The sequence below is a fragment of the Micropterus salmoides genome, unplaced genomic scaffold (assembly GCF_014851395.1).
Source record: "Micropterus salmoides isolate LMB-PRFRI ecotype aquatic unplaced genomic scaffold, ASM1485139v1 Ms_hic_scaffold_4, whole genome shotgun sequence".
Classification (NCBI taxonomy): domain Eukaryota; kingdom Metazoa; phylum Chordata; class Actinopteri; order Centrarchiformes; family Centrarchidae; genus Micropterus; species Micropterus salmoides.
The window spans coordinates 18678165-18691523 of NW_024043372.1; the positions used below are offsets into that span (position 1 = coordinate 18678165).

At 41.8% G+C, this 13359-nt stretch overlaps 1 protein-coding gene across 2 annotated transcripts in view; it reads left to right on the plus strand.

Moving 5' to 3' along the window:
- The window catches only part of foxj3 (forkhead box J3), a 120819-nt gene that overhangs the window by 47372 nt on the left and 60088 nt on the right, over positions 1–13359 (plus strand). For both annotated transcript variants that reach the window (XM_038697741.1, XM_038697740.1), the window contains exon 3: positions 12895–12969. In XM_038697741.1, coding sequence (XP_038553669.1) covers positions 12895–12969 — 75 coding nt within the window. The remainder of the gene's footprint in view (positions 1–12894; positions 12970–13359) is intronic.

The window sequence follows — 13359 nt, forward strand, 5'->3', positions numbered from 1 at the left end:
GGTCAAAGGTCTGTAGCTTCACTGAGGTAAGGCCTCCACTGAATATCCACTTAGAGCGACCGGGAGCCCGGCCACGCGGCCTTACATCCAGACTGTAGGTCATCCACATCTGATAGGAATTTTAAAAGGAGTAGACTGCCCCTGATGATTGCCATGTTGATAAAATCTGCATGGCAAGTAATTATCTTGGGAATACGTCTGGCCGATGTTATTCCATTTCATCTTTGTTTCAATCCACCCTCTCTCTTCTCTGGCAATTATTTCACCTTCCGTGTCAGCCTCCCGCAGCTAATGGCTTCACTCTGCTCTTCACAATCCCTGCTTTTTTGGAATGAAAGGCGAGCTGCCATGCGTCTTTTTACACGACTCTGCTGTTGCCTGGGATTAAATGCTGCTTATTGATAAAGATGTCACCGTGGCAGAGGATATGTAGGAAAGGGTTTTTTTGTCCTCTGCCTTGTCAGTGAAGCAGGATGGCTGTCTCTTATCCCAGAGAGATATTTGATCATCCTGCTGGTGCGTCCTCAGTGGGGTCAGCGGTCTGTGAGAGGGGGACAGTGACACAGCTGTGGCAGCCGAGTGGAACCAGTGATGGATGACATGCCAGAATTGGCCGCGCTGCCTTCCCAGGCGCCCGTGTTGACAGGCGCAGCTCTCGCTTCTCACATTCAGCATCAGTAGGGCTAATCGCGGGTCATGCTGGCCACAGATGTGACGCGTGAATATCGCTCCTGTAATTGCTCATTTGTCAACGTCACATTCTCAAAGAGCAGGTTTCTGCAGCCACATTATTGAATGAAACTTGCTGTAATGGATAAACATAAAAAAGAAGACGACGATGAAATTCAATTGCAACGCCACGGCAGTATAAGGAAGGTCCTGACTGGAAAAGCCTGGCTGGTGTCTGAAGCAGCTATAATCACTATTTTTATGCTGCAGTTCCTCTCTATTCTATGGAGCTTTATAGTGTCTTTCAGGTCATTGTTTTGGTTTTACAACTCTCAACGCTCTCGTAGCGCCATTTTCGGCCGCAGGAGGCAGTGGTTTTCTGCAAGTTTCTGTCCACTTGACAGACAAAAGTAACAATTAACTGGTGAACACAGGTGAGCATTTAGCAGCTACAGAAGAGAGATGGTGGAAATCAAAACTAGGTTGGGCGATATGGCCAAAAATTTCACATAATTCGATATTGATAATTATCATGATAAATGTCAAATCATTATTTCTTTAAAGGCTGATTTTTGCTGCTGAGTGAAAGTTGAGGATACAAACTTTTCTTTGAGGTCCGAACATGACAAACACTTGTCAAACAGCGGATCACTTACCAAATCTGAGGTAGAACATTCAAAACAATTATGTAATAATATTATGATAAAATCTTTTTTCAACAAATATGCATGAGTAAATTTAGGTAAACTCTTTTTTCCAGTCCCTTTTCCTCAACAAAATAAATATCTTAATAGAAAAATTAAGTGCTAATTTGTTTGTGATTCAAATGAATTAAATCAAACATTTATTGAACAATTGTTATATTGTTACTGAGGAAAAATATATCGCAATAATTTACATTTATTGTTTTATTGACCAGCACAGTTAAAAAAAAGTGTGCATATTGGATTTACATTGGTGATTGACACAAACATAAATGAATGCTATGTTGCTTCGCAAATGCTGGGTGTGTAAAAGGTCTCAATATGTCAGTGTTGTGTTGCCTCCAAGTGGCCAAAAAAAGTCAGTTATAGCAGCTTTAATTGTTTGACAGTATTTTAGCAAACCATAGACTGAAACAGGTATTTAGCCAGGGGCCACTTACAGACAATATCAGGGATAAATATGATGCCTAGTGTAATCAGTGCTGTTTTTGCTTTTGATATCTGATGGTGAAACCTACATTCTGTGTTCCTACGAATGTATTGGCTCCTTTTTAGTAGTATGTAAATTGTTTTGTGTGTGTGTGTGTGTGTGTGTGTGTGTGTGTGTGTGTGTGTGTGTGTGTGCTCTCAGTGATTATAATCCAAGCCCTGGCTGTAAGCCCTTCAGCCTGTGCTCCACCAGCCGCAAGGCCACAGCCTCTCCCCACCAGTTAATTGCATCTGAATTAGTCCATTAATGTGGCCGAGTAAAGGGATGAAGGGGTGTATGGAGGTGTCTGGCCTCTTTTGACCACTGCAATGTATTATTAATGGGTCAGCAAGTCTGGCAGCTCTGCATTAACTTGGCTAATGGACTGTATGGTGGGCCTGTGATTCCCTTTCAGAGGGAAATCAAATCTAATACATATTACAAAAAAACTTCTCTTAGCCTTTTTTTAGGAGTTGTTAGTGAGAGCAGAGCAGTTATTTAAAATGAGACGTTGCTTTTGCAATTCCTTCATGGATTTGCTCCCTGCTGACAGGTTACTGCGGGGAGGCCAAGGTTACACCCTGCGTCTGTTATGGACTTGTACAGTAATGTACTTTGCTAATGAAAACCTAAGTATCAAATCAGATTAATATGGATGATGGTAAATGGCTTACTTTTTTCTCTGCTTATGTACGAGCCTTCATATTCAAGAGCCGCGGGATGACTGTAGTAAATGTAAGAGTGAGTTGCATGACAAAAACTCAGCCGAATAACAAAATGAAGCTCTCTATCCAGCTGATCTTCATCTTATACTTCTGAACACCCAACCTTTTTGAGGGAAATACACCCAAGTCATTTTGGAAATAGACTCAACAATATCAGGCAGTTGCTCGAGTTTCTTTAAACTATGTAAAAGTTAATAGTTGTTTTTTTTTTTAAATCCAACTGCACAGAATTAATAATTGTTTATAGCTATAGTCACTATTTGTTTCTCAGCAGTCAAAAGAATATGACTACGCAAAGATAGAAGGTTAAAGAGTGCATGTGACTGTATTTATTTTCAGTCTGATGGTAACGTGCATATTGAGCAGAAGCATAAACTCTATAATGTTTGTGTAGACATGCAGGAAAAATAAAAGGTCAAAACGTCTCAGCTTTTTCTCTGCTCAATATAATGTGTTTTCAGTACACCATGTTCTGTTTTGCATTTTGTCTTCCAAACATCACATTTTACAGTCTTGGTATTTAGATGTGAAATTTGCTCCTTGCCTCTGAAGCCAGACAAAGAATATACATTGAAGGAGCAGACAAAAGGCTTTCTGCGCCGTTACTTAATTTGTCTAACTCTTAAGTGGACAGTTGGCACTACCCCGTCACCATTAGTAGCTGCAGTCAGTTCTTCATTGTTAGTGGGCGCTGTAGTCAGCAGACTGCTGTGAGCCATTGTCACAGGACAGCATCAGAGGCTCTTCTTCTGGCTGATAATTAAGTGGCATACTGACAAACGGCTTTCATCAGATCCCTCATGTGGAACTGAGAGCATGCGAAGGCTTTCAGGGAGGATAAACTGGAGGACGTCACTTTGCCTCCAATCTTTCATGGCCTTGTGCTGCCTCTGCAGTGGAGGAGGAAGGGAAAGAAAAAGCGCCCTGTGTAGCACAGGAGAGAAGTGCAAGCCCGCGTCGCTCAGAGACTCAGTTTTCAGCGCTGTGCACTCTCTCTGCTGATATTGTCAGTCTGTACTGTACCAGTTTCCCAGTTTGTCTTGGGTGACCAAGCACAGTATGTGCTTTTTTTTTTTTTTCATTTGAGAATCTGTCAATTATTTTTGTTTCCTCACAGCTAACTTGTGATGACTTTAGTGTCATGTCAGAGTAGATGGACTGACAGAGTTTGAGCCTGTCTTGTGTTTTCATTTATAGTTATAAGCTGTATTAACCTTTATTGTGTGCGTTTACCAGTCTGTTATAGAAAACTAGAAATGTGCATCGCAAACTGGCTATGCTCGGCCAACGATGGTTTGTAAGCTAATGTTGGCTAACGTGTCATTAGCAGCTAAAGTGGAGACTGAAAGCTGTTAACAGGATCATTTAGATGAGGAAGTAGACAACTACAAAGCAGTTACCATTTAAATATAATTCCATATTTTCATTTATTTAATGATTGGATCTGTGGAAATGTCATTTTAAGATTTGAAGTACTGTAGATGTTGTCGCTTAATGAGCTACAGTAGATACAGAAATTCTTTAAGGTTAACTTCAAGCAGAATACTGATTTAAAATATTATATATATATTATATAAGGGGTCTACTTTCTTGATCTCCTTAAAATTCTCACTTGTTTTGTGTAATTGAAAACAAAACAATTTGTCTAATGATAATATCAATAAGTTGTATCATTTAAATATTACTTTTTAACACTTAACAAGTGTACAGTTTTCATGTAGTCAAGCAACTGCCTCCCAGACTATCCTGGGCTGATTCTTGATTTTCTCCAGTAGATGTTTATTTTCCTGACTGGATTTCAGTCTTGCCATGTGTCAAACTTTTCATTTCAGCTTAATGTACTGTGTTGTATTGACTGGTTTACTGTACAACAACATTATCTATCACTCAATCCTGCCAATTTCTAAAGAGATCTGTGCCCATCCTTGTTTCTCCTCAATTCTTCTTGGTTCATTTCCAATGACAACCCTGTCGAAGGTCAGATGTTGTGAAATAATTCACATAATGGAATAATGCTACACATCTGCACTGTGCTGTGGTGCAGCAACCAACTGTAGCAACACCAGAGGTTGTACAAAGCGCTCTGACAGACTGTGTGCAGTTTGGCTCTGAGCAAGAGAGCGAGACAGGGTGGGAAAGGCACAAATATCGGCAAAAGAGAAAGGGAGACAAAGACCGATGGCTCTGTGAAGGACTGTGATCAAATAGGCCTCATATGAGTGTCTCAGGGCGCATGTTGTAGAGTGACCTGCCATTCAGAGTAACATTAAGCGAATTTTTCCGCTTCAGCCTTTGAAATCTGCAGTGACTGCCTCCCAATTTATAAGGGGAATGCTCAAATTTCAAACATAGCATTCAAGCTAGGGCTGTAACCTCGGAGTGCACCTAGAAAATAATGCAGAAGTTTGGGTTTTTTTCCCTTGAATTTCTGCAGGTCTGTTCCAAGGTTGGCCTTACAGCAACAAAGCAGGTAGGGAAGGGAATGTGGGTGCATGTGCCTGAGTGAGATTGAGTTCAGAACATTTATATTGGAGCTTTTGGTCTCTAACCCCACTGCTTCTGTTGAAAAGGGAACATCCTTGGTGCAGCATTCATAAACTTCTTATATGCCACTAGAGAACTATGGGAGTTTTGTTTTGGTTCAGGCTATTGTCTGAGCTCTATGGGATGCAGGATCCCTGGATTACCCTCAGTAAAATTACTTGGCAGATAAAATTGGATTCCTTGCTTACTTGGTGTTGTGGAGGACTCCACAATTTCAGAATAGTCAGGTAAGCTCAATGTCTACCTTTATGTTTGCGGACTTTTTTGGTTAATGTGTACCTGACAGTGGTTAATATGTAGATGGCGCGGTCTAAAATGGCCTGCTAGTAGTAGTAGCTGGCTTGTATTTATCTAGAATAAATGTCTCTCTTTTGCACATCTGTTCGAGGTGGCTTTCTTCCACGAATGAAGTACAAGTTGTACATCCCTGTCTGTCCTCTTTACCTTTCCTGCAGTTTGAATATATGGAGCTGGCCTCTGGAAACAATACACCTGTGGAGGCTGATGCAAACCAATGACCTCAGTTGTCATCTCAGCTGGCTCCCCTGTAGAGGCTGGGGGACTTTTGACTGCTTGTATTCTGTTTTTTATTTTCTATCTTTTCTTTTCATTATTTGCACACTTTAGCTCTCTAAACATCCTAAATAATAAAGTCCAAGCATCTCACTTTTGCAAATGTTTTTTTGTTGTTTTTTGGGGGGGGTTACCGTCACTGTTCTCACTTCTCCTGATAACATGTTCTCCTGACACATGTAATTGCTTATCAAGCTAATTTCTTTCTTGCATGTATTGCCCTCATTATATTAGCCTGCCAGTGAAAAATGTGTTTAATTTAGCCAAATGCTCACTGTTAGTTGGGGGGGGGGGGGGGTTGGAGAAAAATACAATTTCCCCATAGTGTCATCTCCTTCTGCAGAAGTGGCTGTTGAGTTTTAATTAGTATAATACCTCAGTGTGCTACACCAGATGACCCGTGTCTAGATAGCAAAGGTTAGCAATCATTTAGATTTTTCTGGTTTGCTCATTTTCTTTTTGTCTTTGCATTATGGACATAGACGTAGAGCTCTCCCACCATTGAATAACAGATGATAATATTTATGACACATTTCACCTTGGCATGTGTTTTTCTGCGGCAGGCAAAGCAAACTATTCATGTTTTATTAAAACTACATACAAGTGAGTAAAGATCAGAGACTAAGGGGTTTAAAACCTAGTATGCCAACACATTACTACTAGATGCCAAGGGAGGCAGATCAAATGCCTTTGAAGATGGTTAAAAAAAATCAAGTTAAAAATCGTTATAGTTTACTTCATTGGTATTTGAGTGTGGGCTTTGGGTCTCGGTAGCTTTGCTAGATGTGAGAGAGCTATGCGCTGTGTGCGTTGGCAGACTTTTTAAGTCTGACAGTATGGTCAGTCGGGGAGGAGTCACTGTAGTCAATAAGGCTTAAGTTGTACTGAATAGAATTAAACATGTCTTTAATAGGTGCTTAATGTAATGTTTTTTTTGTCAGAACCTACTTTGGAGTCAGTCTTGGAGCCTTTGAGGCAAGTTTTTTGTGAGTGTATGTGTGGTCAAACGGGAGATGACAGTGGTTTTACGTGTTCAAAAAGCATGACGGATACAGCATCCTTGCACTCCTTTGTCATCATGCAGCAGGTTTTCATCCAGTCAGTCTGAAGAGCCTCGTTCCGTTGGCCTTAAGGTCACAGCTAACATGGGATTAAATCATCTGGTGATTGCACCAGTATGAAGGTACCTTTCTCTACCTGTGTGTATGCGTGTCCAATAAATTTTTTTTTTGAAGTGGTGCCTTGTTGAGTGAATGTTGTGGCATCCCACATGCCTTCCCACACCCACTACAAATAGACAGCGAAGGTGCTACATTCTCGTGGCCTCAGTGCAGATCCCCGAGGCTGAGGAGTATGTTCTGTGTTGGTGGGCATGTCACAGGGTCTGTATAAAATAACAAAGGCCTAAAAATACAGGTGTGTGTGTGTGTGTGTGTGTGTGTGTGAGCTACTGTATCTCTACTGATTCACTTCCTGTCTCTTTTATTGTGGGCTTGCTTGCTGCTCTCAGTTCTTACCGCTCTTTACTGTCGCCTCTTTCTGTTATCTCTTGGTTGGGTTTGGCAAAAATTTATCATCAATGAATTTGTCAATTGGAGAGAGATCAAGGTATTGTGGTTGACAGTTCTGAAGTCGAAATTAATAATGAGTTTACTTTTGCCAAAATCTGTTGCTGCAGATTGAATACTTGAGAATGTTTTTGTCAAGATAAAACACTAAAAGAATATTTAAGTCCATGGGATAAACACGATTGTAACTTTTACCTTGTTGTTGTGGGATATGTTGTGTAGAACTGCAATGATTGATTGATTGAAAATTGTGACAAATGTTCCATATAACTTCCTCAAACCTGAGGTGATGTTTACAAATTGTTTGTTTTATTCAGTTTAAAGCCAGAAATTTATTGTCATACACATACAAGGATAGAAACCAACTCCAATCAGTTATGATACTGTATCAAATCCTGGTTATGGTATGTCACTGAATAAGAAAACAAAGCCAAATCCACTTTTTATTTTCTGCCACTTGTCTTGTCAGTTATTTATCTAACAAGGTATTTTGTTATATATTTTTTTCTTTTGTTTAGTAAAATGGCCAAATGAAGAAACATCTAGTATTGTAACAGTGTCACTGGAAAAATTCTGCGTTCTTCCAGCATGCAGCAGGAAATGCTTCGTCATTTTTAGAAGGGCTTCTTCCCCAGCATGAAATAATTTTCACATGGTGATTAAATTCTGCTTTTTCACTGCAGTCTACTCTGACATCGGCCACTTTTTATAGCGATATCTACGGTTCACTGTGTTGTAAACACTGTACATGTTGATTATTGTTTGGCTGTTGTTTCAGGATATCATTTGTTACAACACAGGTCTGCATAATATGTTTTACATAGCTGGGGTTTTTTTGCTCGGAAAGCCCAGTGGTACATTCTGTATAATGTGAAAAGACTGTTGATTTCATACAAAATGGGTTCAACTGAAAAAGGGACATGTACTGTGATTGAGAATGCAATGTCACCTAAACTAACCTTTCCTTACTCTGAGCTTTTAACAGTGCATCTTTTTGCTTTTCTCCCCTGACCTGCTCTTTATTGGAAATGTGAAATGAAACTCAACAATCATTTTTACTTGGAATATTTGCCTTTATGAGCAGTTCCAGAGGTTATTGTTATGTTTAGACCACTGGTTCCTGACACCGCTCACCACCGCCTATTTTTCCCACACACTGCATCACTAGTGAGAAAACTTTGATCAAAAAGACAGCAAATCTGGCAGCATTTAAGTTCCTCTCCATTTGGAGTTTAATCTTAACACCTTAAGAGCCCCCCTAGGTCATGCCAGACTCACTTGGTCTCAGGAATGTTTCAACTGGACTAATGCCTCTTGTTGCTTGTAGTTAGTTGTGGAAAACATAAGAGTGGGTCGTGTGTTGGTTGGTAAGAGCCCCCGCACTTTATTTTTCCTTTCTTTTCTTTTTTAAAGCTTTGTCTAGAGGCATGAAGTTGCAGGAAGATGGTGTGAATGTGGGAAGGCCAGGAACCTACGGGGGCATTGATTTATTCACGTTGGACCGCAGTGTGACTCTTGCTCTCCCTCCGTTGCTGGTGTTCGTCCTTATGTCATAACCAGTATGTGTGCGTACGTGTGTCTGTCCCAGCATGCCGAGTTCGCTCCCTTGGGTCTCTGACCGCGTGCGCAGGGTGCCTCCTCCTCCCCAGCTGTGAGGAGCAGGGCTCTGACATGGCCTGTCCCTTTAGCTCACTCTGAACGTTTGACACGCTGAGCGCAGAGGTCAGCCTGACCTACTTTCCCCTGGCGGCCCTTCTGCTGAGCTGCAGCGCTCCTCAGTGGGGGGGCCAATGGGGGGGGGGGGCAGCGAGGGCGGTGCTGCTTACGCCTCCACTGCTGTCCTGGTGTGTTAAATCAACGCCATTTGTTAGGAGACACGTTCCCGTTTGTGCGTGTTTGTTTGTGAGGTTTTTTTTTAGTTGTGTATAGGAGGTATAACACACATATGCACGCACACACAAAGGCCTGTGCAGAGGTTTGATATGAAGTGCTCTGTGGGGGTTGCAGGTAGATGCTGGGCAGCACTTGGGCAGGACCCCTGTAGTGAGCTCTGTCTGACTCACTTTGTGTACCACTGTTCACACCCTCTGACCTCTACCACCTACTTCACTTCCCTCTCTACTGTAGATCCTCTTATACCAACTTATATCCTGCTGTCTTAAAGTGAATACTTTGTACTCATACAATGTACAATCCTGAGTCAAATTCAATAAAGCTGATTCTCGTTCTCATTCTGATATGGACTTAGATGATAAATCTAAGAAGTTTCAGCTCAAATGCTGAGACATTGTTTATATGCACAGTGGTAATTGGCCTTAATTTTTCATCAGCCTATCATTGTCTTGCTCTCCTCCTTTCTCTCCTACTCAGCAAATACACTATGATCTATCAAATGCAGCAACTGTCGTTGTCACATTTCTCCCTCCCTTCACTCTGGTTCATCTCTTCGCCTACAAATGACCCACAGCCTGTTAGTTTCACACCACAAATGTGTCTAAAGCAGTGGAAGGAGTTTTTGTGACACAGTACAGGACGTCTTGGGGCCTGTCTGGAGGAGAAGAGAGCAGGCAGGCAGAGTTCATTAAAAAGTAAACTTCTTATGTAGCAGCAGGCCTTGGCTGCTTGACTGTATCAATGATTTAGGGCCAGCAGAAGGTCCTTAATGGATAGAGCCACCTCTCTGTGCAAGTTCTGCTGCTTCTGTCCGCCTGGCATCAAGTGGCTCACACACAGAGGCTGTGAAGGAAGAAATGGTTTTAAGTACTTAAGTGTATGGCAATGTGCAGCTTGCATCACACACCCGCCAGCTCAGACTCCCCTGTTGGACATGTCTCAGGGTGTTAAAGGAGCAAAGGCTGGTTAAATTGAGAGCCTCGTATCTGTTTGTCACCATCCACTATGCATGATCACATTCTGCGTTCACATTGTTTTATTCCTCTGGCTAAAAGGACAAAGCCTGTGTAATGGTGCTGTCACTGCAGCCTGTGTAAATTAGTCAGGCTAGGCTGCGGACAAGGAAGGGCATCTATGAGCCTGAGAGGAGGCAGGATCCCTCAACATGTTTGTGTACTCAACTTAACGTTGGGGTCAGTCGATAAGTCCCTAACTTCTAGGGCCATCAGATCACTGCTTGTCTTTTACAGCATTTGGATACATCATGCGTCAGGTCTATGTGACTATTTCAGATCTGATTCTACAGATCAGCTCTTTGTGGCTGGATTACGACCACAGAGAGTACTGATCGCAGTGCAAGCCTTGGTGTTTCCGCATATAGTTTTGAATATCCGATAGCAGTGTGACCAAAATATATTGTGGTTCATCCATCTGTTCCATCAGTGTATTTTGGTGTGTAACAGAGGCTGTAATGGTTGATAATGTTTTGTATGCCTGTGGTAATACCTAAAGTGAAAGAAAGTAGGACTAAAACTATTGGTCAATGACTGTGTTAGATTTTAAACTTCTAAACTTCTCTGTGTTCAGTTTTTTTTTGTAGGAACAGGTTTTAATCAGTGTTATTCTTGAAAACCTAAAGGAGTAGGACAGCCAGCTGGTATATGACTTGTGAGAGTGTGTGTCTCTTATTACCCCTTCTATTGTATTTTGTGCTGTTGTCTTTGTCTGTATGGATAACATATCCTCAGTTCGGGTATTTTGGTGATACTCCACCCACAATCTTTTGAGTATCAAACACACAGCCCTGCTGTCTTGAAAAGCGACTGTTCAGAAACATCAGCACTTAAACGCAAAAAGTGTCAAAATGTCCTACAGCATTATCCTGTCAATTTCTCATGCTCAGTTGTAAACAGACATATTTTGTCATATTAAGGCTATTTATGCTACTTCAAGTAGAGGAAAGGCGATATTGTGATATGGAATGAGCTTCTTTAGCCCTTTTTTTTTTTTAGTAGTGGTGTGTGAGCACTGGATTATGATACAGGTGTGTTAAGAGGTTCCATTTAACATTTTTCTTTCACTGTGAAAGCTTGTCATTCTAACATTACATTGATTTTTGCAGACACTTTTGCCCAAAGCGACTTACAATAAATGAATTCAACCTTGATAGGAGCAAGAGTAATGCAATGTAGTCAAAACTTTGAAGTGCAAACCTCTTGAACAAACAACTAAAAGCATGTTCAACGTTACAGTGCAATTGATTAGGACAATGAGGAGAAATGAGACCTAAGTAAGTGCTAGCATGGGCTGTCAAGGTGTTGTCTGAAAAGTTGGGTTGTCAGCCTGCGGCAGAATAAACGCTGCTGTTTGTAGATGGTTCATTCCACCACCGCAGGGCAGATGAGCGACCACAGGGGCATAGTGCTCCTTTGTGCAGTGGTCGCATCAGAGCGCAGGGTCTGGCTGTGGTTTGGAGGTGGGAATGAGCAGTTCCAGTCACTGCCCTACAGGCTAGCACCAGAGTCTTAAACTTTAACTTGATGTGAGCTGCAACAGAGAGCCAGTGTCATGAACAAATTTTGTAGGATCCATTGTAACATGAATTCTTTGCGAAGGAGCCTACGGGGACGATTGTTTGATAGTCAAAAGATATATTTTGGGTTGAGTTTCACTTTCAGAAAACATCTCCTTCTGGCACAAGAACAGAATTATTTTTGACTGTGGCGCCAGTTTCACCCTCTGTATTTTCCGTTGGAGAACACCGTTAGATTTCTTCTGGATTGCATTGGCATTTCAAAGTGATTTAACCAGCGAGATCGACAGCATTACAACGAGGCTGCCATTATCATCTTTCCTGTGGTATAATTGCCTATACTTTCAAACCGCTCCCATATTTTGCACTTGGGTCGCTCTCGCTCTCTCTCTCGCTCTCGCTCTCTCTCTCTCTCTCTCTCTCTGTCTCTGTGCGCTCATCTCCTGCATCCGTTAAACTCATCAGAGAATCCTACAGCTTTTCAGCGTGGCCATCTGTCAATACCACTCCATAAAGTGGAGTGGAGAAACGTGTGCATCCATTTACTCTTGTAAGCCCTCAGCTGGCCTGCCTCCAGTTGGTTCTGAGGGCCTTGCTGTAGCTGGTTAACCCAGGCCTGGAGCATTGCTCTTCAGCCCTTGTGGCTACTTTAGCCCACCTCGCCTCCCCCAATCAGGCAGCTGGATGAACCTCTCTCTTCACCACTGTAGAGTAGCTTGTAACACTGTAATGAGTTAACTTTCAGAATGATCTACATAATTTATTTCCTGCCCCCACAGGAGCTCGCTGAAGCATTAATTAATATCAGGCCCTGGTATCAGCAACCATCCCAGTGTGGGATTCCTTCTGGCTCCTATTTTTGGCACCCGTGGAAGTCGATATATTTGTGCAACCAGAATACAGTTAGTTGGACATTGATGAAAGATATTGCTTCCTGGTGCCTTTGTATACAGATTGAGCTCCTTTATATGCCTGTAGAGTGAAGTCTGGACACAGTTGCAGGCCAAATCTAATGCCACTGCAACAAGCCAACCTCGATGACAGGAGCTGTGACTAAACCTAAATGATAAGTGTAACAAGTTGTATGCCCTTGTTGTTGCTGGCATTGATGTTCTCCACACTCAAGTACTACAGACTTATTTGTGTAATCTGATTTTTGAATTGTGTTCACTCACCTCACCTACTTTCTCTCTCTCTCTCTGTGTTTCCCCCCCAGAACTCAATACGGCACAATCTGTCATTGAACAAGTGTTTTCTCAAAGTGCCTCGCTCCAAAGATGACCCAGGAAAGGTGAGACTTTTAAACATGAATGTGATTATAAACCGAGAAGAATGTATGCAATTATGAAAAAAGAAAAGTAGGAGAATACGTCTAGTTTAGTTTCTCAGCTGGCGGAATTCACTGTTACAACATTTTTGTGGTGTGTATCATGCTATCTCTGGTAGAAAAATGTTACCTTTGAATGGCTGCCAGGACTCTGACAGTCTGGAAATTCATGGCATGCTCGTAATCTATTATGAACCTCCCACCTCCACAGAATTGCATTTCAAATGTAAGGAGAGACTAGTTTTTTTGGACCAGCCCAGACAGCAGATGTGGGTGAGAGGAGGAAAAAAAAAAAGAAAAGTCAAAGACTGGTAGAGTCGGGGCCGTAACACGGTACAAGTCAGGTCATTTCCA